The sequence below is a fragment of the Artemia franciscana genome, chromosome 8, assembly GCF_032884065.1.
Source record: "Artemia franciscana chromosome 8, ASM3288406v1, whole genome shotgun sequence".
In the NCBI taxonomy this organism is placed as follows: domain Eukaryota; kingdom Metazoa; phylum Arthropoda; class Branchiopoda; order Anostraca; family Artemiidae; genus Artemia; species Artemia franciscana.
Genome location: NC_088870.1, coordinates 48,087,041 through 48,112,174, shown reverse-complemented (window position 1 = coordinate 48,112,174; position 25,134 = coordinate 48,087,041). Strand labels below are relative to the sequence as shown.

General features: G+C 35.0%; 1 protein-coding gene across 1 annotated transcript in view; it reads left to right on the top strand.

Annotated features, from left to right (window-relative positions):
• The window catches only part of LOC136030509 (uncharacterized), a 54,709-nt gene that overhangs the window by 26,475 nt on the left and 3,100 nt on the right, over positions 1-25,134 (top strand). The window contains exons 5-8 of the mRNA XM_065709529.1: positions 10,729-10,804; positions 11,852-12,024; positions 15,154-15,313; positions 19,469-19,631. Coding sequence (XP_065565601.1) covers positions 10,729-10,804; positions 11,852-12,024; positions 15,154-15,313; positions 19,469-19,631 — 572 coding nt within the window. The remainder of the gene's footprint in view (positions 1-10,728; positions 10,805-11,851; positions 12,025-15,153; positions 15,314-19,468; positions 19,632-25,134) is intronic.

The window sequence follows — 25,134 nt, the reverse complement described above, 5'->3', positions numbered from 1 at the left end:
AGCGTATAAAAGCATCCTTTCCATAAGAAACATGTGTGCCCCACGGATGTAACTTACAACGCCTGCCCCCGAGCCCTTGAGGGTTGTGTCAACACCTGAGTTTTGTTATCTGACCTTTAAATTATTTTTAACAAAATGGCCATCTCAGATTTGTGTTGGATGTATTTGGGGAAATAGGGGCCTGGGGGGCTAGTCTGCCTCCGATCTCTCTTTCAAAAAGGGATTCTATTGACCTCGAAGTTATCGTTATATGATATTTCAACAATTTAAAAAAAAAGAAAAGATTATCTCAAAGTTCTTATCGGATGGGTTTCAGGAAAATAGGGCGTGAAGGAGGAGGTAGTTGCCCTTCGATTTCTTTTGACTCCTAAAAAGTGAACTACAAATTTCAATCTCCAGTCAAATTTGCCCTCTCTGAAGTTTATACGAGCCTCCCTTTCATAAGAACCATATATGGCCACAGGGCATAACTTACAAAGCCTGCTTCCGGACCCTTGGGCGATGTTTCGACACCTGATTTTTCTACCTGACCTTTATGCTATTTTTAACAAAATGGCTATCTTAAAATATTTACCAGATACATTTGGAGAAAAAGGGGCGTGAGGGGGGCCTGTTGCCCCCAGCCTCTTTTGAATTTCAAAAACTAAACTATGACTTTCAATTTCCAATGAAATGAGCCCTTTGTGAAGTTTATACGAGTATTTTTCCATAAGAACCATCTATGCCCCTAGGACATAGCTGACAATACCTGCCTCCTAGCCCTGGGAGATTTGTCGACCCTTGAAGTTTTGGTTATAAGATCTCTGAACTTAAAAAAATTGCTATCTCAAATCTCTTGTCGGATGGATTTGATGAAAAAGGGCTTGGAGGGGGGGAGGGTTAGATGCCGTGCAATCTCTTTTGACTCTTAAAAAGTGAATTATAACTTTCAATTTCCAATCAAATGAACCGTCACTAAAGTTAATACTAGTATCCCTTCCATAAAAACCATATATCCCCCAAGGCATAACTTACAACGCCTGCCCCCAGGCCCGGGGGGCTGTATCGACGCTGGGATTTTTGTTATATGATTTTTGAACTATTTTTGTTTAAAAATGGCTATCTAAAAATTTTTATCGGATGCATTTGGAAAAAAGGGTGGGGGGCTAGTTGCCCTCTGATTAATTTTGACTCTTAAAATTGGCACTAGAACTTTCGATTTCCAATCGAATGAACCCCTTCAGAAGTTTAAGTGACGACTCCTTCCATATGAAGTGTCTCTAAAAAAATTATAAATAAGTAAATAATAAAACATTGTAGCCGTATGGGCTCTACTTTAGACAACGCTATAGCGTTGCCTCTGATAAATAGCTCTTTCGAAAGAACTAAAAAACTTTAGTGTAAAGAGCAAGGTATTAACCAGGGGGCGAACCCATCATATATGTAATAATTTCTTTTTTTTAAGTTTTAATGTTGCTCATTACTTTCAGTTGAAAGAAAACTTGTTTTTTCTATTTAATTCCTGATCGTTTTTTAAATAATGTATGGAAATCCTATGAAACATTTCTATATGAGAAGATCTTCCTATTTAAGCCCCTCCACCTCCCACCAAAAATATTCTCCTGACATCATCTGTATAACCAATATTATAGGTAAACAATGGGCTACGTTCACAGCTTGTAGCCCTTCCCCCGGGGACTGTGGGGGATTCAGTCATCCTCAGAGACATAGTTATTAGATTTTTTTACTATGCTGAACAGAAGGGCTATGCCAAAATTTTGATCGGGCGACTTTGGGGAAAATTAGCGGGGGAAGGGATCTAGTTGCCCTCTAATTATTTTGGTCACTTAGATAGGGCACTAGAACTTTTGATTATTGCGCGTATGAGCTCTCTCGTGATATTCTAGTACCACTGAGTCAATGTGATTATTCCTGGGAAAAAATCAAATAAACACACATCCATGATCTTTCTTCTGACAAAAAAAAAACTATATACAATTCCGCATTTCTGCAGATAGGAGCTCGAAGCCTCTTCAGTAGGGTTCTCTGATACGCTCAATCTAATGGTGTGATTTTCATTAAGATTCTGTGACTCTTTGAAATTATTTTCCTCTGTTTTAAAAATAAAGCAAATTTTCACAGGCTCGTAACTTTTGATGGGTAAGATCATACTTGATGAAACTTATATTCGTAAGATTATCATGAAACTCCAATTCTGTTGATATAGTCTATTGGTATCAAAAATCGTTTTTCAGAGTTTCGGTTACTATTGAGACGGGCGGCTCCTTACGTACAGTTCGTTACCACGGACTGTTTGATTAGAAAATCTTCTAGGGAAAACTTTAATGGGTCATGTAACTTCGTTCTTCTTTTTATTCGTTCTCTTGACAATAAATATATTCTTCAGTTTGTGGATCCAAGACTTTTGTGTAAATATAGCTATATGTCTCTTTTTTGTCTTCAACCCCTCCCCTCCTCCCTTTAACAAAATATATTTAGAAAAATATGTACTAATTCATGTTTCTAGACATAAATCTAAGCATTGACACCTATTCCCATGCCAAATCTTATGTTTTTATTATTGAAACCTAAAAGTTAATATTTTCAGTCTAAAAATGTTGTTTACATTCAAAAATTTGGAATCCTCTTTCAAGAGTTATTTGATTTTCTGTTAAAAACGCTCGCCTCCTTCTACTTTCCTGTTAAGGAGGTCGTTCACCTCCTTCCATTTGAATTGTAAAATCTACCAGGAAAGATTGCGATGGGTCACGTACGTTCTTGTTATTCTGTCTTTTGTTGCTGATGAATATATTTTTTAATCTGTGAACTCAAGATACTTGAGTGACAAATAGTTTTTTTTGGCAATGCATCTTTTTCTTCTTTGTTTGGGTGTCATCACGTTTCTTTTGTTAAAAACAATGTGTGGAAAATCCATGTTGAATATTACATAGCATAATGAGTATAGAATTTTACCATTAAAAATTAAGAGTAACCTTCCTTGGCCAATTTATGTCTCTTATGTTTTTTTTGACCGGTTTAATTTATATTTTTGTCTTATTTACATTTTTGAACTAAGCACCTTTTGGAAAAATTAAGCATAAGAAATTATAAAAAGAAATTCAAATTTAAATCTACATTACGTTTTGGGTACTACAATAATTTAAGTATCGTTTCCTTATTTCTTAAACTTGTTAGATTTTCGATTTTCATCTATCTTTTTACCTATTTTTGTTTTATGGCCATAAAATTGTTTTATTAAAATGTTGCGAATGTTTAGATATCTATCTACAATAGTTTGCAGTACATGCCATTTCAGTGTTGTATTAAAAATAATAAAATTAAATTAAAACAAAAAACTGTCATACCCTTTGATTTTCATATGATGCCAATATTGACTATTCTCCAGTAAGTTTTATCAGTAGATTTGTAAAACGGGGAAAGAAGTAAAAGATATCTGTCTGTTTTACCAATGCAAGGAAATATCACGAATAAAACCAGATAGCTTGTTTTCGACACGGAATAAGGCTAATATTGATCTTTCTCTCCCCCTCCACGTCTTTTTCTTTCTCTTTATTCCCCCTTCTCTCTCTGTTTCTTGTCCCTCTATCTCGCCCTCTTTTCTTCTTGTATGCAGTATTCATTGAAAAAAGTTGGTATTATTGTTTTTATGAATCTTATTTTACTAGTTTTTTTTTGTCATACAAAGTCCCTTGTCCTTTGAAAGTTTGTTTTGATAACAAACTGTAAGTAAAGAGTGATTTGGGCTAATAGTAGCCAAAACTGTAAAAAAGAGGAGTTTTGATAACAACATGCACATAAAGAGAATTGACTTTTTATGACGGTTCTAAATATGTAATTTATTAAGTTTAAAGCTACCTACCAAAACTTACGAGCCAGAGAAGATTTATCTGCTTTTCGAAAAAGGAGTAAAATATTACTAAAAAGCGAGTGATGAAAGCTACCCACCAAATTAAGGGCATCAGAGAGCCTTTTGAAGAGGTTTCCAGCTCTAAAAAATGTACAAAAATCTGTAAAAAATATTATATTTTTTTGTTAGAAAGATGATCACCGATTTGTGTTTGTTTTTTTTTTCCCTGGGGTGATCACACCGAACCGAAGGGTCTTAGAGTATCGAAGGAATTCTCATTCGAACGGAAATTAAAAATTGAGTCTTTTGAAGGAGCCTTTTCTGTTTGAAACAGAAAAGATTCTGCCTCAGCTAAGTATTGTATTCTGCCACTACGTGGCTCAAAACCATAATTTTGACTCAAAGAGGGCCAAAAATCATCCACAGAGATTGAAAGCCAAACCTTTTTATAGCCAAATAATATTCTATTATAGTCAAATATAGCCAAACAGTTTAGAATTACCGAAAAATATGATGCCCTTACTCCACACCCCATTACAATTTTTGTATCGGTTAAGGACTGGTGCGAGTTTGGGTTGGTAAGGGGGAAGGTGATTTTTGAGTGTTCCTTGCCTAAAATTTTGTATTTTTGGCACAAAAAATTTTATCCATAAGTCTTTAGGTTTATGCAGAAGGAGGTTCAGGGGATGGATGGTGGGCTGAATTAATATCTGGGGAATGTTTAGAGTGATTCTAAACACGGAAAATGTACCAAGGATTCAATGCCTTAAAAATCATTTTGCGAGTCCAACATCGAATAACTGTCTCGAAGACACTAGCAAATTTTCTTATTATGACAGGGATCACCAAGGCAGCTTTGGTAAAATTGATAGGGGATCTTCAATATGTATATAGTCCAAAAATCTAACAAAAGGATTGGTTAAAATACAGAATACCATAATCTCTTTCTAATTGTTAAGAAAATGGCTGCCTATTCAATGTGCATGCATCACAAATAATATGCATTCTGTCTCAGCAAGTTGGCCAATCAATGTGTTAGTACAATGGGAAATTAACAAATCTGTCAGATTGCTTATTATGTATTGAGGAGGGACTACTCTCTCCTCAATACCCCTCTCTTTAAGCAAAAGTTTTTTAAGAATTTTCAAAAAAAGTTCTGATTCTAATAAATTTATTCCTGAAACCACGCTGTCATATCATGACAAAACGAAAAAATCACAAAGAAAACAGAAACGAGGACAATAACAGCCAGTGAAAAACAGAAGAAAATGGTTTTATTTTGTCCTTTGAACTTTTATCTGTATTTTTTATAGAGTACGGCTGAGAGGAGTGTCTCGACGTAATTATTTGCATAGTTTTTCTTCCGTTTTTCACTGCCTTTTATTCTCCTCGTTTCTCTCTTCTTTGCGACTTTTTCGTTTTTTTCTGATTCTAATTACACAGTTCTTGTGTTTCAGGAAATTAAAGGATTGAGGCTGTTGTGCTTCGTTCTTAAAGAATTGAGTCAGAAGATCAAATCTTAAAGTAAAGAGCAGGATATTACGAAGGGTACCGTACTTCTCATATACAGAATTGTTCTTTTAATGTTATAATGCTGCTGCTTACTTTCCGTAGAAACCACTTGTTTTTTTTTATATATTGAACTTGTGATAATTTTTCAAATAATCCCAGGAAATCTGCTCCTTCCTTCTGTCAAATATCCCTCCACGACAAATTCAGCCATATAAACTTACTCCCATGTAAAATTCTTCCGCCAGGAAATTACCCAATAACAATTCTATGAACTAATTCTATGAACTGGAAAACTATTTCCAGAAATACCTCTCCCACCCAATGGGAATTTTTCCCAAATAAAATTTCCCCAAGAAAAATTTTTCCTGGTGATGGATCCCCCAATTGAGAATTTTTCCCGTGGGATATCCCCCCCATCGTAAAAATCCTCCAGACAATTCCAACTCCACTGAAAATTTCCCCTGGACAATTCCCTCAAACATCTCCACGTGTAAAATGGGTTTGTCAGCGAGAATGTAAGACAAACGAAACGAAACTCGGATAGGAATTCTGGCAAAATCCCCCGGTGTAATTTTTTTTTCTGGAAAGTCCACAACTGAAAACTTCCGTCTCATAAAAATTCTCCCCTAGAAAATCCATCCCGTCAGAAATCTCCTCTCCGCGGGAAAATATAGGCACACTTCCCTCAAGGCCAGATCCAGGATCTTTTTTCCAGGAGGTGGGATACTAAAATATTTTTTTCAGTGGGACTTATAAAAAATCTTTGAAAAACGTATCAAAAATTTGTCTATATTTATTTTGTTACGTTTTTACGAGCCAGCCAAAATTTCCGGGGGGGAATCCCCTTAGCCCCGTGGATACAGTCTAGACTGAACTATAAGAAATACTATTACGTAATCATTGGGCAAACTTTATAACTTGCAGCCCTTCCTCCAGTGGCTCTAGGGTGTCATGTCATCTTCAAAGTTATATTTTTGTACCTTTCAATTATACTGAAAAAATGGCTATCTAAAAATTCTTATCAGACAACTTCGGGGAAAAAGTCAAGGGAGGGGGCTAGCTGTCCTTCAAGATTTTGGTCACTTATAAAGGGTACTAGAACCTAAAATTTTCGTTCGATCGATCCTCTTCCTAAATTCTAGGACCATTGGCTTGATACGATCACCCCTGGGAAAAAAACAACAAATTAGCATACATCCCTGATCTTAATTCTGGCAAAAATACGAAGTTCCACAATTTCAAACATTTCGTGGTGATGATCTGTAAGTAAGGAGCGACCCAGCTCAATAGCAACTAAAACTCTAAAAAAGGAGTTTTGATATTCAGTAGTTATATCAAAAGAATTGAATTATTTTGCTGATTTCAAACATACAAGTTCCGTTAAGTTTAATCTTACCCATCAAAGGCTAAGCGCTTGGAAAAATTTGCCTGAATTTCAAAAATAGGAAAAACATCCCTAAAAGCTTAAAACCACTGTAGTGGTTTTGTTCCCAGGGGCTATCGTATTGATCCGGTAGTTCTAGGATACTGAGAGAGGGCTCTTTTGAATCGAAATTAAAAGGTTTAGTGCCCTTTTTAAGTGAACAAAAACATTGGAGGACACCTAGGCCCCCTTCCACGCCCCTTTTCTCAAAACTATCTGATAGGAATCTTGAATTATTATGATGATTTTAAACATATAAGTTTCATTATGTTTAATCTTACCCATCAAAGGCTAAGCACCTGTAAAAATTTGCCTGAATTTCCAAAAAAGGACAAAATACCCATAAAAGCTTAAAACCACTGTAGTGGTTTTAAGTTCCTATCTGCAAAAATGTGGAATTTTCTATTTTTATATGCCAGAAGTAAAATCACGTATACGCGATTCCTTTTTGTTCCCAGGGGCTATCGTACTGATCCAGTAGTCCTAGAATATTGAGAGAGGGCTCTTTTGAATAGAAATTTAAAGCTTTAGTGCCCTTTTTAAGTGAATAAAAACATTGAAGGACAAATAGGTTCCCTCCCTCGCTCCTTTTCTCAAAACTATCTGATAGGAATCTTGAAGTAGCCATTTTGTTCAGCATAGTTGAAAAGCCTAATAACTATGCCTTTGGAAATATCATGACGCACCACAGTTCCGTGGGAAAGGTCTTTAATTTATAATATTTGTCCATTTCTTACGTATAGTATTTGTTATTGAGAAGTATGCATACATTTTTAGGTTGGGGATGGGAAAAATATTCTGCTGGGGGATTTTTCAGGGAGAGCATTGTTCATGGGTTGGGAAGTTAGAAGGCAGTAATTTTTCAGGGGAAATTTTACTCTGGGGGGATTTACCAGAGATCCTATACCAAACTCTTCTTATGTCCTGCTTTCTTTTTGCCAGCTCGATTTTACGTGCGGGGATGCTAAGGGTAATTGCCCACGGTAAATTTTTACCAAGGTTGAATTGTCTATAGAATTTAAAGGATGGATTTCTTCATGGAAGTGGAGCCAGATTTCCTGGTACCATTTAAAACATGAGGAGAAATTGAACAAAAAAACAAATATTTTCAACTGAAAGTAGGGAGCTAAACTCCCTAAAACACTAAAACTTAAATTAACCGAGATTATTCAGTATATAAGAGGGTTGCTCCTCCTCGACACCTCGCTTTTAACGCTGGAATTTGAATTTTGTCTAAATTCTTTAAGAACGACTGAAACACAAGGTTCGCTTAACTAACTTTAAAGTGTTTTTGAAAGTACTAGAACACTTTGGCGTAAAGAGCGAGGTGTTGAGGAGGAGCAACCCATTCATATACGTAATAATTTCTGTTCATTTCAAGTTTTAATGTTGCTCCTTATTATCAGTCGAAAAAATATGTTTTTTTAAACCTAATTGTAGGTAGGAGTTTTAAACATCAACACTATGGCACTCTAATACGCTGAATGTGATGTTGTGATTTTCATTAAGATTCTTTGACTTTTAAGGGGTATTTACCCCTTTTGTAGAATTCAGTCAATTATGCTCAGTTTCGTAGCTTTTGATGGGTAACACTAATCTTAATTAATCTTATATATTTGGATCAATATAATAAACTTTTTTTATGTGTCTAATGATATTAAAATTCTGTTTTTTAGAGTTTGGGCTAATATTGAGTCTTGTCACTCCTTACTTACACTTTGTTGCCACGAACTGGTTGAATCTTCCGATTAAAGGGAAAAATACACACACACATTGAAGGGGGCTCAATGCCATTTTGAGTAAATGTTCTTACGGATGGTTAGGGACTTTGGCACAATAATTAACTGTCCCATTGCTGCATAAAATAAAAAAACCCTAGCTTCTTCAACTGAAAGTAAGGGGCAACATTAAAACTTATAACGAACAGAAATAATTACGTAATTGAAGGGAATTGCGTCCTCCTCAACACCTCGTTGTTAAAGCTAAAGTTTTTTTTGTGCTTTAAAAAGAAGCTTCTTATTGTTCTAATTCAACGACCGTTGTGTTTAAGGAGTCATTCTTAAAGAATTGGAACAAATTCAAATTCAATTCACAAAAGAATTGGGGTCGTGTGAAATCCATAGGTAGAGTCAATGGGCCTTTCAACAATGATGAACAAAATGGTCATCTCAAAATTTTGATCGGACGAGTCTGGAAAAGAGGGGCAAGGGAGGGGGATTAGTTACCCTGCAATATTTTTGGTCACTCAAAAAGGGCACTAAAGATTTTGAATTCCTTTGAAGGAGTCTTACTACGATGATCTACGACTAATGGGCTGATCAGATCATTCCTGGAAAAACAAAATCAAATATGTGATCTTTCTTCTTACAAAAAATACAAAATTCCGTATTTTTGTAGATAGAAGCTTGGAATCTCTATAGTGGGGTTCTCTGACACGCTGAATCTGATACTGTGATTTTCATTAAGATTCTATGACTTTTGATTTTTTTTCTCCCGTCTTTTGAAAATCAGGTAAATTTTCTAGACTCGTAGCATTTAATGGCTAAAACTAAACTTAATGAAACATGTGTATTTGAAATCAGCATACAAAGTCAATTCTTTTGATTTATCTAAGGGTATCAAAATTCCGTTTCTAAGAGTTTCGGTTACTATTGAGCCTGATCGCTCCTTACTTACAGTTAGTTACCACAAACTGTTTGATTTACGTATCGGTGGACTGGGGCAGACATTCACAACAAATTTTTGAAGCAGGCTAAAGGAGTGATGTTGCTTCACTAATATTTATAACAACCATTTTTAATAGCTTTGAGACGTAATGACTTCAATTGCTGAGCTTCTTAGATAAGTATTTTTTTTTTGGATATTCCTAAAAATTTTGAATGACTTAACGCAAAGTGAATTTCGGGTGCGCAAAATACGAAACATTTGTTCTGAATTTTGAAAAAGCCTCTGCTACTACTGAGAATATATTCTAAAAATTTGAAAAAAAATGCTGCTGCTACTACCTGTACTTCTTAGACTTTTAAGACTCCTCCCATTAAGTATTATGTTAATCCATACTTATGCTAAAGGAGCCTCACCCTGAGGAACTGTTCATTGTCTCAGTTATTATAAAAATGCTCTGGCTCTTTAGGGCCAGTCTTTTGCACAGCTTAGATACCAATATACAGTTATGAAAACTCGATTAATTTTTGGGACACAGTGAGCGGTAGCGATCCTAGCGGCTGGAGACAGGAAACTAGCAGTACAGTTTAGATAACCAATATTGATATCTAAGCCGTGTATGCAACAAAAAAAATTGTGCCCCCGCCTATGGTGCTGTAGTACGATCTACGTGTCGGGTCGTGGGCTTGGAGGAGACGCCAAGTTTAGGGCTCTGTGCCAAAAGCTTCTCATGGGCAAGATAGGAGTTTTCATAAGTGTATATTGGTTTCTAAGCGGTGGTCTTTTGTTACTATTCAGCCAGTAATGAATGAAAATTCATCTCTGACTGTTAGAATTTCTATCTAGAAGGGAAATTGAGCAAAAGGGGTTTAACAAAATGAACAAACGAGGTAAGAGCCTGTTAAGAGGCTATAAGTTGGAAAAGTTAGAAAATTTTTTTTCTTTCAGTACAAAACAAAAGGACAGAGGAAATATGAAAAATAACAAACGAAAGAAATCCAAAAAATTAAAATAAAACAAAGCATAAAAAAGGTACCAATTAAGATAATACAATAGTAAAAAAAAAATCAAATTGAGCTTTTGTGTCAAAACTAGACAACAAGGATGGCTTAGCTTCAGTAACTAGGTATCGTAGGCTAAACATACGCTTGCGTTTCTACAAAAAAGTTTCGGCAAAAATGGCATTAGTTGCGATATAGTTTCTGAAAAAATAAGATATTCCATGTTACTTTAATTGAAATTTACTAGAAGTTGATTCATATTAATCCATATTCTTTTCTAGGTATTTTGCTTCATTTCTTTTACCTGTCTTCTTACTCGTGGCTGACAGTGAAAGGCTTGCACCTTACAACTTTATGGTAAGCTCCTTAATTGCTGACATATTTCAAGCACGACAAATTTTTTGGCGCGACTTTATAGCTCAGAAATCTCGTCTGTGCACCATGTTCATCATCAGTACTTTTATGGAGACCGTAAAAGTCTTCCTTCCATGAAATAAAGTTTTGTTTACCTGCCTTTTAAATTTAAATTTATTGATTCTGAAAAGTAAAACTTGGGATATACAGCCCAAAAATTGTAGTCCAAAAATAGATTGTAGCCCAAAAAATGGGCTACAGTCTACCGAAAAAGTGACGAAAAAATACGGTTTCCACCAAATAGTTTTGTTTGAGACTAATAGCCCAATGGTGTATATGCAAATCAAGAACCCCCCCACCCCCGCCTGAGGGTAGAGGGTCGTGAGGGTTTCGAGGCTAAAGTTTAAAATAGTGCTTATATAAGAGCATTGTAGGCGATAAATGCACATCCAATTACCAGTTGGTGCCCGCCAGTTACCGGTTGCCTCGGAAAACATTAAAACTAAAGATTTTATCGATTAAGAAATTGTGAATAAATACGGTCTTTCCAACTGTAAAGCCTTTTGAAAAAACCTTTACCACATTTTTATTGTTGACAAATATGGTTTAAGAACCAGACTACCAAATGGTTTAAGAACATTCGTTCTTAAACCATTTGGGTGGAAAGTCAAATTATTACGTAAAGAGTTGGGCGCTTAGGAAGGTGGTAATCCTCCTCATGTGCAGAATAGTTTTAGTGCTGTTTAGTTTTAATTTTGCTCCTAATTTTCATTTGAGGAAACATTATTTCATCCTGGATCGTTTTCAATATAATAATGAAAGTATTTTAGCGAGTTTGCCTCCTAAAAGGCAGCTTTTGTATCTTCTATTCTTTCTCATTAAAATATCTATTTTGACTTTCAATTTCACTTTATTGTTCGCCACGATGGAACCCCATTCTAAAAGAGGAAGGATGGGCCTTGTCTCCCCCATCCTTTCACCTTGTATAAAGCGCGTGCCTATACTCTAGTTCGGTTATTATTATCACCTGAAGTTGAACCTTAATTCTAGGTCACTGAACTGGCGAGTCTCACCTTTCAACAATTATGCCACTGTTAGTATTCTAGGATGGGGGCTTCCTGGTATCATAGTTATATTTGCAATATTGGCACAATATTTATTCATGACAGATGGAATTCCTGCAAGACCTGGCTACGGGGTTGCAACTTGCTTTTTAAACAGATGTAAGTGGAAATTCAACAGTTAAACATTCTAGGATCTTTTCTTAATTTTTATGCATTATATTTGAGCTTATTAAATGATTCGTTTTCGGCAAATTTTGTCCTAAAACACCCCAAGAATGAATACACTGGAGCATATTTTTTGATGGTCGGATATAAATCATGCTCAATATTTGTCAGTATTTGCAAGGTTTAATAAATAAGTGCAAATTGTGATATTTTGGGATTTCGTTCACTCAACAACCAATTCAGGGTCAAGGATCGGTACTTAAAGGACTTGATATTTTTATAACTAAATCTGATATTTGTGAAAAACAAAAATCCATTTGCAAGTCAGATTTCTCTAACAAAACTTAAGAAAGACTTAGTAGGGCTTTGGTGTGAACTGTGTGTTGTCATTGTTACAAATAAGTTTTAATTTTTCCACCAGTCGTAGCGTTTCTGGGCTTGCTGATTACAAGGAAAACGCGTTTAACAATTTGGCTAAAGTTGCTCAACTTTTGGCAGCCTAGAACAGGTATGAATTAATTATTTGGCAAGGAATCTAATCATGCATAGTCTCCAAATATAAGTGCTTGTTTCAAATTCTCCAGTGTTTTCCCATGATATAAAAGCAGTCGAAGTTATAACGGAGAAACCCAGATAAATTCTTATAGCTTTAAATAGGGCATAGCCGAAAAGAAATATATTTGTAAAATAGCTTGATCAATATATGCCAAAACTTCTGTCGGAAAGTCCCGAGAAAGTAAGTAGTAAAAACCAAAATACTTTTTCCATGGGGTTGCTTACTATCCAGAACCTTGTGTAGATCTTGAAGTGCTACCATTCGTGAAACAATTTCTCCGTACTTCGCCTCTTTTGGCCAGTCTAGGCACATATCTGCCCGCGTGGAAAAGGTAAAGGGTGTTTACGATTTTTGAAAGTTGATATTTCCTTGAGACCCTGTTATAAAGCGATCAAAATATTGCAACATATTATTATGCTTTGCTGCAAGTGCAAACAAAAATTAATACTTTATTAAAGCTGCTTTTTGTACTTTTCAAAATAATAAGAACAATTGAAATCACTGTTGTCCTATGCGAAGATTAATTATAGTAGGCCACACTGCTAAAGCTTAATACGAGTAAGAGATTTTTATCCCCATCAACCCACGAATTGTATAGTTCACCAAAAAGAGATTTTCTCAATTAGAACATAGAGACAATCCTATTTTTGAAAGTTGATCCAACATTTTAAAGAATTTTTTTTAACCAATTTGACATCTGTTGTATTAAAGTAAGCTGTCAGTAAGGTTTAAGCAGTTACTTGAATATTGTATCTGGAAATTTTGAGGGGGTTTTGTACCCCCTACGCTAATTCATCCATAATTTCGTCCAAAAACGTTTTTTTTTAATTGTAGCTACTGCTACAATCATAATAATTTTTTTTAGTTTGCTTTCTATTTTCAAACAGTTTGTGTTAACGAACTCTAAGTAAGAAACGACCTGGCTCAATAGTAACCGAAACTCTAAAAACCGGAATTTTGATACCAATAGGTATATCAAAAGAATTGGCTTATTATTCTGATTTTATGCATACAAGTTTCATTAAGTTTGGTCATACCGATTAAAGGTTACGAGCCTGCAAAAATTTGCCTGATTTTCAAAAAAAGAAGAATACCCCTAAGAGTATTAGATTCTTAATGATGTCATCAGATTTAGGGTATCAGAAAACCTTACTGTTGTAGTTTCAAGCTCCTATCTGCAAAAACGTGGAATTTTGTATCTTTACTATAAGAAAGATCACGGATGAGTCTTTATTTGTTTTTGTTTTTTCAATGGTGATCGTATCGATCCAGTGGTCCTAGAATATGGTGAGAAGGATTATTTGAAAGGAAATTGAAAGTTCTAGTGCTTTTTTAAGTGATTTGAAAAATTGGAGGGCAACTGGCCCCTCTCCTCCCCTCTGCTTTTTCCCAAAGTCGTCCAATCAAAATTTTGAGATAGCCATTTTGCTCTTCATAGTTGAAAGGCCCAATTACTATGCATTTGGATATAACATGACCCCCCCCCCCCCATAGTACAAAGGGAAAGGTATTTAAGTTATAAAATTTGCCCTTTTATTTTTACAGAGTATTTGTTATTGTGAAGTATGGATACATTTTTGGGTTAGGGGCGAATATTTTTCCGTTTTTTTTTTTTTTTTTTTTTTTTTTTTTTTTTTTTTTTTTTTTTTTTTTTTTTTTTTTTTTTAACAGGGAATTTTCTATGGGAGGGAATTTTCCATGAGGAAAATTGTAAGGGGAATTTTACACTGGGGGACTTTGCCAGTATTCCTATAAAAAACTATTTTAAATATCTTGCTTTCTCTTTTCTGTCTCAATTTTACACGTGGAGTTGTTAAGGGTAATTATCTGGGGTAAATTTGCACCGAGATTGAATTGTTTAGAGGATATTTCTCGGTGGAAGTAGGGCCAGATTTCCTCGCTTTACTTAAAAACTATCAGAAATTAAATAAAATAAATAACAAGTTCTTCCAACGGAGAGTAAGAAACAACACTAAAACTTAAAACAAACAGAAATTATTACGTGTATGAAGGGGATTGCTCCCTCCTCAGCATCTTGCTCTTTGTGTTAAAGTTTGAGTTTTGTCCCAATTATTTACGAAGGACTTCTGAAACACAAGAGTCGTTTAATTAGAACAATATGAAGTTTTTTAAAAGTACTAAAAAACTTTAGCGTAAAGAGCGAGGTGTTGAGGAAGGGCAAGTCTCTTCATACACGTAATAATTTCTGTTCGTTTTAAGTTTTAATGTTGCTTCTTACTTTCAGTTCAAAAAACTTTTTTTGTTTAATTCACAACTGTAGCAATTAATTCCAGACCAAAAAATAAACTAGTTAAATATTATTGGAGTTAACATTGAAATGTGATAATGTAGCATTTAACCACTGAGAGTATGTTGTAGAATCCAAATACCATAAGTAATTTTTGAATGCATTTGTCCCAGCTTTTAAATTACGCGAAAGTTTTCTGTCGGTGGAACTAACCAACCATGACAAAGTAAAATCCCGCACGTTTTTTCGTCTCCTTTCTTTTCTATTAAGCCTACACTTGTTAGCAAAATTTGAAATATTTCAACGTCAATATTTTTAGATGGGCCAGGTCGGCCACTACTCTGGTACCTGTATTTCCCGATTGGAATCATGCTCACAATAATCACTGTGACTTTTTTGACAATAATGACGTTAACATGGGTGTCAGGATTGACTGCAAAAAGACTTGCTCCGACCAATGGAGACCTTTTAAAAACGAGGTAAGTTTTTAATTATATGGGTCCAAAGACGCTACATAGGGCTCTCGAATCATGTCGATAAAAAATTCTTTAATAAGTTGGCTCTCATTAAGGTGTGAGATACCCAGCATTTGTAAAACGCACACTTGCGTGTTTACTAGTCTCTTCTCTACCTTCAAGAGGCTAGGTATTTACGCACAAACACACACACGCCCATACACACTGTATTTGCAAACCTTACAACCTGTCGGCCTTCTCATGACAAGAAGTTATGGTCCACAAATTTTAGTAGAAAGTAGACATCCGAATGGTGTAACGATGAGAAATATATGATTGGATCGAGGTAAAGAACCGAAGTCGTATGTTAGATCCAGGACACAGCATAAATATATAACAATAGCTACTAATAAACAGTAGGGTTTATCAGTAGATTTTTTTGCAATCTTTACAACTCGTCTGGCCTTCTCATGCCAAAAGTTATGTCTCACAAATTTATTAGAAAGTAGAAATCCAAATAGTGGATCGATAAAAGATATATGGTTGGATCAAGGCAAAGAAAAGAAGTCACATGATAGATCTAGGGAATATGTGCTTAAGCTTCCGTAAGATGCAAAGATTCATGGATTATCTTAAATTTTAGTGCATTAATTTGGAATTTGTACAAATTCTTATCAAGAAGGATTCCAAGGAATCAGAAATAGCCACTTTCGGGTATAAATAGGGTGTCACGTGACATATGTATCATACGAATACTCGGAAAGGCTGTAGAAATTCTGGAGAAAAAAAAACAGAAACTTGGAATTAGAAATATTAAGAGCCAAATACTTCACATTAAACTAAAGAGCTCTCAAATAGAGAAAGAAGATTTTTCCTGTGAAGCTTAATCAAATACAACCATAAACAATGTGTTTTCGTCAGCGAATGTAACTAGGCGGTTATTGGGGTCTTACTGGAACCAGACTTCACTAACACAGGAGGGGTGACATGAACGGTAGCAAAACTTTGAATACTCTTTTTATTGTAGAAAAAAGATGATTAATATAAATCAAAAAAGTATTTGGCCCAGGATAGACCCTTTCAACCTTTAAGTCATTTCAAGGGTTCTCGCCAACATAAATGTTTCTATTCGAAAGATACGAATGGTACCAAGAGTGAGCAATCCCTAGTACTCAAATGTAACCAAGTTTTCCTAGAAGAGTGTCATTTGTTATGGAGTTCAACACCTTCTTTACGTTAAAAAAAGAGCAACTGGGATTGCTCAAGCCGAGTGATCAGGCCGAGAGCAGGCCGAGTTCATGAAACTAAGGAGCGAAGAACAGGCACGCTCAAATGAACGACCGGCACGAAACTCAAACTGGAATTCACAAAGATGTGGATTAGGGCACAGAAAATTCCTAAAGATGTTAGACTTTGTTATGGGCTCCAGTCTCATTGATTGAAGCAAATCCCCTTTTCCGTGTGAAACTTAATCTGAATGATTTCCCTTCACTTTGAAAATTTTACTGCCGTAAAAAAGTCTTCCCTTGAAAAATCTCTTTCCCCCAGTAGAAAGTTCTGCTGAAAAATATCTGTATATTTCCAAATAACAAATCCTATATGCAAGCAGGAAGCCGGCGTTTACCTCCCCGCGGAATATACTCTCCGTTGAAAATATTCCATTGGCAAATTCCCCCTGACCCCCCCCCCTGTGGCTGGTTCGTCCCCAATCACTTTCTTCGTACAAAACAGGACTGTAGTTCATAATATCTGATGTAATGAGCTCCCTCCGAAGTTTCTGAGACCATAAGGTGGAGATGGGGACGAGGATGGGACAGTCTTCCTCGCATACGGAATAAATTTTGCTTATTTTGGAGTTTAATGTTAGTCTTTTTTTTCATAGTAATAGCTTTGACTAGAAGTATTCCCAAAAATCAAGAGGGGTTAAATAACAATGTCTTATTTTTGGCACTTAAAAAACAAACTTTTGTATCCCCTCCCCAGAAAAAATACCTCCCCCAAATAACAATCCTGGACACTTCCCTGGGGATTACTTATCCCCAAAAATGTGAAATTGATATTTAATCCGTCTTGATTTCTGGGAATGTTTCTTGTCTACGATGTTATATGAAAACAAAGTGACTTCAGAATTTATTCTAAAGCTAGGTTCTACAGGTCTCTCCCCACGGATTTGTTTGGGTGGGTGGGATGTCATTTAACCCTCCAAAGACATAGTTATTTGGTCTTTTGACTATACTGATAAAAACGGCTATCTGAAAATTTGGTCAGATAACTTTGGGAAATAAATGCGCAGTAGATTCTTCTTCGCCCTTAGTTATATAGTTGTGTACACTTTCCCAGCTTCCTTATGAGGATGCATAAAAGTATGGTTTTCAATGGGTTTCAGCATACAAATATATTCTTAACAGTGAACTGATTTCACTGTTAAAACTAAGGACAAGCATCAGCTGTAACCCTCAAGAAAATAGACGTAATTCATGCAAAGAGCCTGAGGAGGATTGAGGGCCTACGATGGTCCGACTCTGTCAGCAATGAAAAGCTTCTGCAGCTCACAAAGCAGTCTTGGTTTTCGACTCAAGTAGCCGAGCGAACCTTACGATGGGTCGGGCACCTGCTTCGAATGCCACCACATCTACCCGCAAAGATGATCTATGACTTCGACCCTATCAAAGTTGGTTGGAAGCGACCTCGCAGCCGACCGAAGAAACGTTGGTCCCACAGCCTGTCCGAGTTCTTGGCGATGACAAACATCAGACAGGGCGAAGAGCAAATACTCGCCATGGACCTAAGTGGGTGGAGGAGGCAGACGTCACTCTCTACGCCGAGCAGTGCTCGGCAGGAGACTTAAGTCAAGTAAGTCAAGAACTAATTTGTCTATAACGTATTGGAAATCTTCAAAATGGGTTTTGTGTTCATCTGTGCGTTTTATGTTACATTGAAGGATAAATTATACTTTGATATTAAATGGAATAGGTCCATTTGAACGCAAAAACATCTGATATGGAATTTGGGTCATCCAAAGTTCAATTATCTTTCTAACTTAATAATAATTTTTTAATAATATTCATTTTAAACATTTGACAGAAATATATTTTCTATGGAACCAGATTGTGCTTTCATGTCTCTCTGTCCATGCCTTCTGTTTAAAAAAAAAATTTATCATGATTCCTAATTGTGCAATTATTCTTAGTTAATTATTTGTTCACATTTGCCCTCAAATTAAAGTCCAATTGACACAAGTTGAAAGTTTCAGAATATTTGAAATTTCCACTGTTCCAATCTCGGAAAAATTACTTTTTATAAAGGCAGTGAAACCAACGATTCTAAAGCATATTGAATATTTTTAGTTCACACTCGGAATTCTTTTCCTATGTAAAATGAAAAAATGAAATAAAAAAAAATGATAAACATTCATTGACAATTGAAAGGTAGTACAAATACCCAGACCTAAATAATGAAAAACTTTTGTAGAAGAAGTAGCATAACCTGCTTGGTAACAATGTAACATATGCTAAATAGTTAATTTGTCGTTTTGTTGTTCCGAGGAGTTGTTTCATTTTTTTTCTTTTTTTTAGCACCTCTAGCTTTAGATGTTTGTTTATTATGTCTATTTTTTTCTTATCACTCAGTATTATCTTTCCTCTTTCCTTTTTTGCTTTTCTGCTAGTCATGGAAATAAACTCGAAATACTAGATAAGATGTTCATTGATTATATGTGTTTTTTTCTTATCGCTCAGTTTTATCTTTCTTCTTTCCTTTTTTGCTTCTCTGCCAAAGAAGGGTGGAAATAAACTCGAAATATTAGATGAGTAATTATATTGTAAATTTTATATTATTTGCTAAAAGCCATTTCTTTTCGTTTTTGCTTCTTTTTATATATTTTTAACTGCTGTAGGTAGAAAGACATTAGTCTCAATGGATCGTTTTCATTTTTGATAATTTTGACAGGGGTCGTTTGACATTGGCCGTTATACACCAACCCAAAATCAATCCAATTCTTTCATCCGTCAGTTCCAAATAAAAAAAAAAAAGGTTTATAAAACCTGATCAGCTTAGAGAATCTATTCAGCTTCTATAACAGAGCCTCTCTCTAGGACTCTATCCCTCAAAGAGAGCCATAGTAAGAGTGTCCCCATTAACATATCTTACTTCTTTTTTCATGATATATCCTTTTTTTAGGTTAATGAATGTGGTTCGGATCTCCATTGTTATGGGCCTTACATGGATTGCTGATTTCATTTCATTCCTGGATGGTAGTACTTCGCTAATGTGGGTCGTAGTTGATATTCTCAACATTCTCACTTCCATCTATTTCTTCTATTTTTATGTCTGTAAAAAAAGAGTAAGTATAAAATGATTATAAAAAAATAAATGTAAATGACATTTAAAGCTTAAGCTCTTTTATAAGGTGCTTACAAAAATGATATTAATAATATTAATTCAGTGAAAATACCTTAGCCTTAAATTATCTAGAATGTTTATTAAATATTGAAAATGCATTTAATGTATCAAAAATATTATATAGGTAGGTAGGTAGGTAGGTAGGTTTTATTTTTATCCACAATATAAACATCAATAAAAATGACAACACTAATAAATTATTGCAGCAAAAAGAAAGTCCTAAGGACTTGTGCTGCAAATTCATGTTATGATTTATGTCTTATAAATAAATATCTAAACATAACAACTCATAATTATCCACCTAGCCTATCTTATATATAAAAAACAATAACACATACACATGAACAAAATACAACAAAATAATCTTATTAAATATCATTTACCGGTTTTAGCCCCCACCCCACCTCAAAAAACCGCGAAAAAACCTAAAAAACCTCCCGCCCTTCAAAATCTATTAGTTAAATAAAATGTTTTCAATTTATTTTGAAACCCGTTAATAGTGACAGACTCCCTGATGCTAGCCGGCAGATTATTCCAAACAGAAGACCCCAGATTATGAACCACATATGATGATCTGACTGTTTTTCTTTTTTCATGGTTTAAAAGTTGTGAATTTCTTGTATCATAATTTCTTGTATCATCATATAAATATGTATTAGCCGAAGGAAAAATTTTGGGTTGTTGCTAATATAAAGCATTGAAGGTGCGACAAGAAAAAATATTTATCGCCTTTAGCTGTGTATAGGGTAATTTTCTATCTACAATAGACTTCTTATAAAATTTGTATTGGTCCTCCCAAGAGCTGAAAAAAAACTCAGAACTAAAAACCTTTATATGACTGATAACCACAAAAGGTGGATGAATATTTGAAGAATCTGGATCTTATTAATTTCTCTTTGTATTGAAAAGGCTTAACAGAAGAAGATTTGATTAAGAAATACTTTTACTAAGGTTTTATTATTCCCTACTTAACAATGATATTACATTGAGACTTCTCCCTATGTATGTACAGTACTTGTGTTGATTGAAGCGGAAGTATTAAATAAATAATTTTTTATTTATTATTTATTTTTTATTATTATTTATTATAAATTTTGAGAAAATTTGAAATTTCGAGAGAATTAAATTAATGGGAGAAGAATTTATTCTTTCTCGCGTTGGATCCTGAAAATACCATCCAAGAGTAAATACCACCGCAAAAGATTTCAATAGCTCTAATTTTATAATTCTTCTGTTCCAGAGTCTAACTGTAATTTTTTTTATTATTTTTAAGCATGTAATGGTAGAATAGTCCTGTTGCATTAAAAAAATCCTATGTCCTATGATAGCGCAATGAAATCCATCTCTGTTCGGTAATTCGTGACCCATAGTTCAATCTCAGCTGCTGCAAACCCCAGCAAGGTCCAAAGTCTCGTTCCTGTGATAAAATTACATAAAAAACTAGTTTTTTAACTGAAAGTAAGGAGCGACATTAAAACTTAAAACGAACAGAAATTACTCCGTATATGAAATGGGTTTTCCCCTCCGCAATCTCTCGCTCTTTACGCTAAAGCTTTTAATTGTTTTAAAAAGCAGAATTGTGGCAAAGAGTCAAACCACTTGGTCGATAGGATGACCCCTGGGGAAAAGAAAAAAAAAAAAACAAACAAATAAACACGCACCCGTGATTTGTCTTCTGGCAAAAAATACGAAATTCCATATTTTTGTAGATAGGAGCTTGAAAATTTTGCTATAGGATTTTCTGATACGCCGAATGCGATGGTGTGATTCTCGTTAAGATTCTGTGACTTTTAGGGGGTGTTTTCCCCTATTTTCTAAAATAAGACAAATTTTTTCAGGCTCGTAACTTTTGATAACAAAGACTAAATTTGATGAAACTTATATATTTCAAATCAGCATGGAAATCTGATTCTTTTGATGTATATTTTAGCATCAAAATTCCGTTTTTTAGAGTTTCGTTTACTATTGAGCCGGGTCGCTCCTTACTACAGTTCTTTACCACGAACTGTTTGATTATGTGATGGAGTTTTTATAATAATAAAAAAAGATGAAGCACAAGCAAACTATATAAAATCTACAGTATAACATTGAAATGATCTCTTCTTGGCATTTTGGAGCTCAGTGTTTGACCGCAGCTACCGCAGAGCCTGGAATTCCTTAAAGATATTGATTGTTTCTCTGTATAATAAACAGGATGATGAAGAAGAAGATATTATCATAGATATTTGCATCCTAGAATCTCAGTGCCTGAAGAATGGAGTTCTAAGGGAGTACCTTTCAAGTCCAAAATTCGGGAACCCCTCACTAATACATAGTCGAAAGAAAAACTTTTGAGTGAAAGCTCTTCTTTTCAGGGAATTTAGTACAAAATAATAAGGATCAGTGGTGACTAAATTACAAATTTTAAAATTGATGTTCCATGAAGATGCACACTGACTGTTCTAATTTGTTTATTTTTACAAGACAGTGACACAAAGTTCTGCTGAAAGTAAAAGACAGTGACAGTGAAGACAGTGAAGACAGTGAGTGACAGTGAAGACAGTGTAAAAGACAGTGAAAATAAAAGACAGTGACACAAATTTCTTCTGAAAATAAAAGACAGTGACAGTGAAGACAGTGAAGACAGTGAGTGACAGTGAAGACAGTGTAAAAGACAGTGAAAATAAAAGACAGTGACACAAAGTTCTGCTGAAAATAAAAGACAGTGACAGTGAAGACAGTGAGTGACAGTGAAGACAGTGTAAAAGACAGTGAAAATAAAAGACAGTGAAAATAAAAGACAGTGACACAAATTTCTGCTGAAAATAAAAGACAGTGACAGTGAAGACAGTGAGTGACAGTGTAAAAGACAGTGAAAATAAAAGACAGTGACACAAATTTCTGCTGAAAATAAAAGACAGTGACAGTGAAGACAGTGAAGACAGTGAGTGACAGTGAAGACAGTGTAAAAGACAGTGAAAATAAAAGACAGTGACACAAAGTTCTGCTGAAAATAAAAGACAGTGTCAGTGAAGACAGTGAAGACAGTGAGTGACAGTGAAGACAGTGTAAAAGACAGTGAAAATAAAAGACAGTGACACAAATTTCTGCTGAAAATAAAAGACAGTGACAGTGAAGACAGTGAGTGACAGTGAAGACAGTGTAAAAGACAGTGAAAATAAAAGACAGTGACACAAAGTTCTGCTGAAAATAAAAGACAGTGACAGTGAAGACAGTGAAGACAGTGAGTGACAGTGAAGACAGTGTAAAAGACAGTGAAAATAAAAGACAGTGACACAAATTTCTTCTGAAAATAAAAGACAGTGACAGTGAAGACAGTGAAGACAGTGAGTGACAGTGAAGACAGTGTAAAAGAGAGTGAAAATAAAAGACAGTGACACAAAGTTCTGCTGAAAATAAAAGACAGTGACAGTGAAGACAGTGAAGACAGTGAGTGACAGTGAAGACAGTGTAAAAGACAGTGAAAATAAAAGACAGTGACACAAATTTCTGCTGAAAATAAAAGACAGTGACAGTGAAGACAGTGAAGACAGTGAGTGACAGTGAAGACAGTGTAAAAGACAGTGAAAATAAAAGACAGTGACACAAAGTTCTGCTGAAAATAAAAGAATATACAGATAGTATTATAAAACTTCCAAAATGTTAAAAGGGGAGGGACATGGGCTCAAAGATCCGTGCGGCGGAACTTTCATTTATGAGATATTATTGTAAGCAAGAGTAGAAAAGACATTGATTTATGGACAAAATCTTCATTATTAGATACTAGAATTCAGATATTAGATACCTAAAATTAGATATTAGAAGATGAAACTCTTAATCGTTTAATATAGTGAATTTAGTTCACTCTTCACTCGCTAAAAATTAGGTTGACTTTTGATCCCTGTTTTAAAAGAAGAACATGTCAACACTGTGCTGTGTTGATAATTATTATCTTCTTCTTCTTCATCCTATTTATTATACAGAGAAAGAATCTATATCTTTAAGCGATTCCAGGCTAGGCGGTAGCTGCGGTCAAACGCCGTGCTCCGAAATCAAACAGTTCGTGGTAACGAACTGTAGTAAGGAGCGACCCGGCTCAATAGTAACTAAAACTCTAAAAAATGGAATTTTGATACCAATAGCTACATCAAAAGAATTGCATTTTAATGCTGATTTTAAATATATAAGTTTCATCAAGCTTGAAGCCTTTATAGTAGGGTTCTCTTGTTTGCTTAATCTGATGGTGTAATTTTCATTAATATCACTTGATGTTTTAGCAGTGTTTCCCCCCTTCTTCGAAAATTGGGCCAATTTTCTCAGGCTCGTAAATTTTGATGGGTAACATTAAATTTGATGAATTTTACATATTTTGAATAATAAAATTTTGATTGTTTTGATGTATCTATTTTTATCAAGACCCTGTTTCTTAGAGTTTCGGTTACTATTGAGCCACGTCACTCCTTACTTACAGTTCGTTACCATGAACTGTTTGATCTGGATATAGTATAGCATTTTCACAAGCGGGATGCACTTAAACTCTTTTGGTTTCGTTCAGTCTTTTTAGTTGTGGTATTAGAAGTAACATTGGCATTTACAGTCGGAAGTAGTAGAAGTTGCTTATACAGGTTTTCGCATTCGCATGGACTTGTAGTTACAGTCACAAGTAGTTGCAGTCATAATTAGTCACAGTTATAAGTAATCACTCCCTTGCCCTTAGCTCAGATCACCTCTTCCCCCAAGGCTTTGGGGGGCCACGTCACGTCCGAACGCATTAGATACTTGACTTTTAGAAATTTGGACAAAAGGGCTGTCTTAAAATTTTGGTCGGATGTCTTTGGTGAGGACATCTAAAAAGGACATGGGAGGGTGAAGGGGCTGGCTACACTCTGATCACTTTTTCATCTTCAACACGGCACTAGAGCTTTCATTTTCCAATCAATTGAATATCCTCTGGAGATTCTACGACCACTCCTTCCATGTGAAGCAAATGTGAAAAAAAATTCTTGGCAACGAAATGTAAAATGTGACGCGACTCAATAGTAACCGAAACTTTAAAAAACGGAATGTTGATACCGATAGAATTATGAAAAGAATCTGCTTATTATGCTGATTCCAAATACATAAATAACAAGTTTATTCTTACAAATCAAAGGCTACGAGCCGGGGAAAATTTGCTTGATTTTCCATTCAAAGAATTTCAGTAAAAATTACACCATTTTGATATCAATAAATACATAAAAAGAATTGACTACTTGTTATTCTCATTTCAAACATATTCATCAAATTTAGTGTTACCCATCAAAACCTAAGAGCCGTAGAAAATTTGCCTGGTTTTCGAGAAAGGGGAGGAAACACTCTTTAAAAGTCGTGGAACATTAATGAAAATCACACCATCAGATTCATCGTATTGAAGAACCGTAATGTATATGTTTCAAGCTCCTATATAAAAAAATGCGGAATTTTGT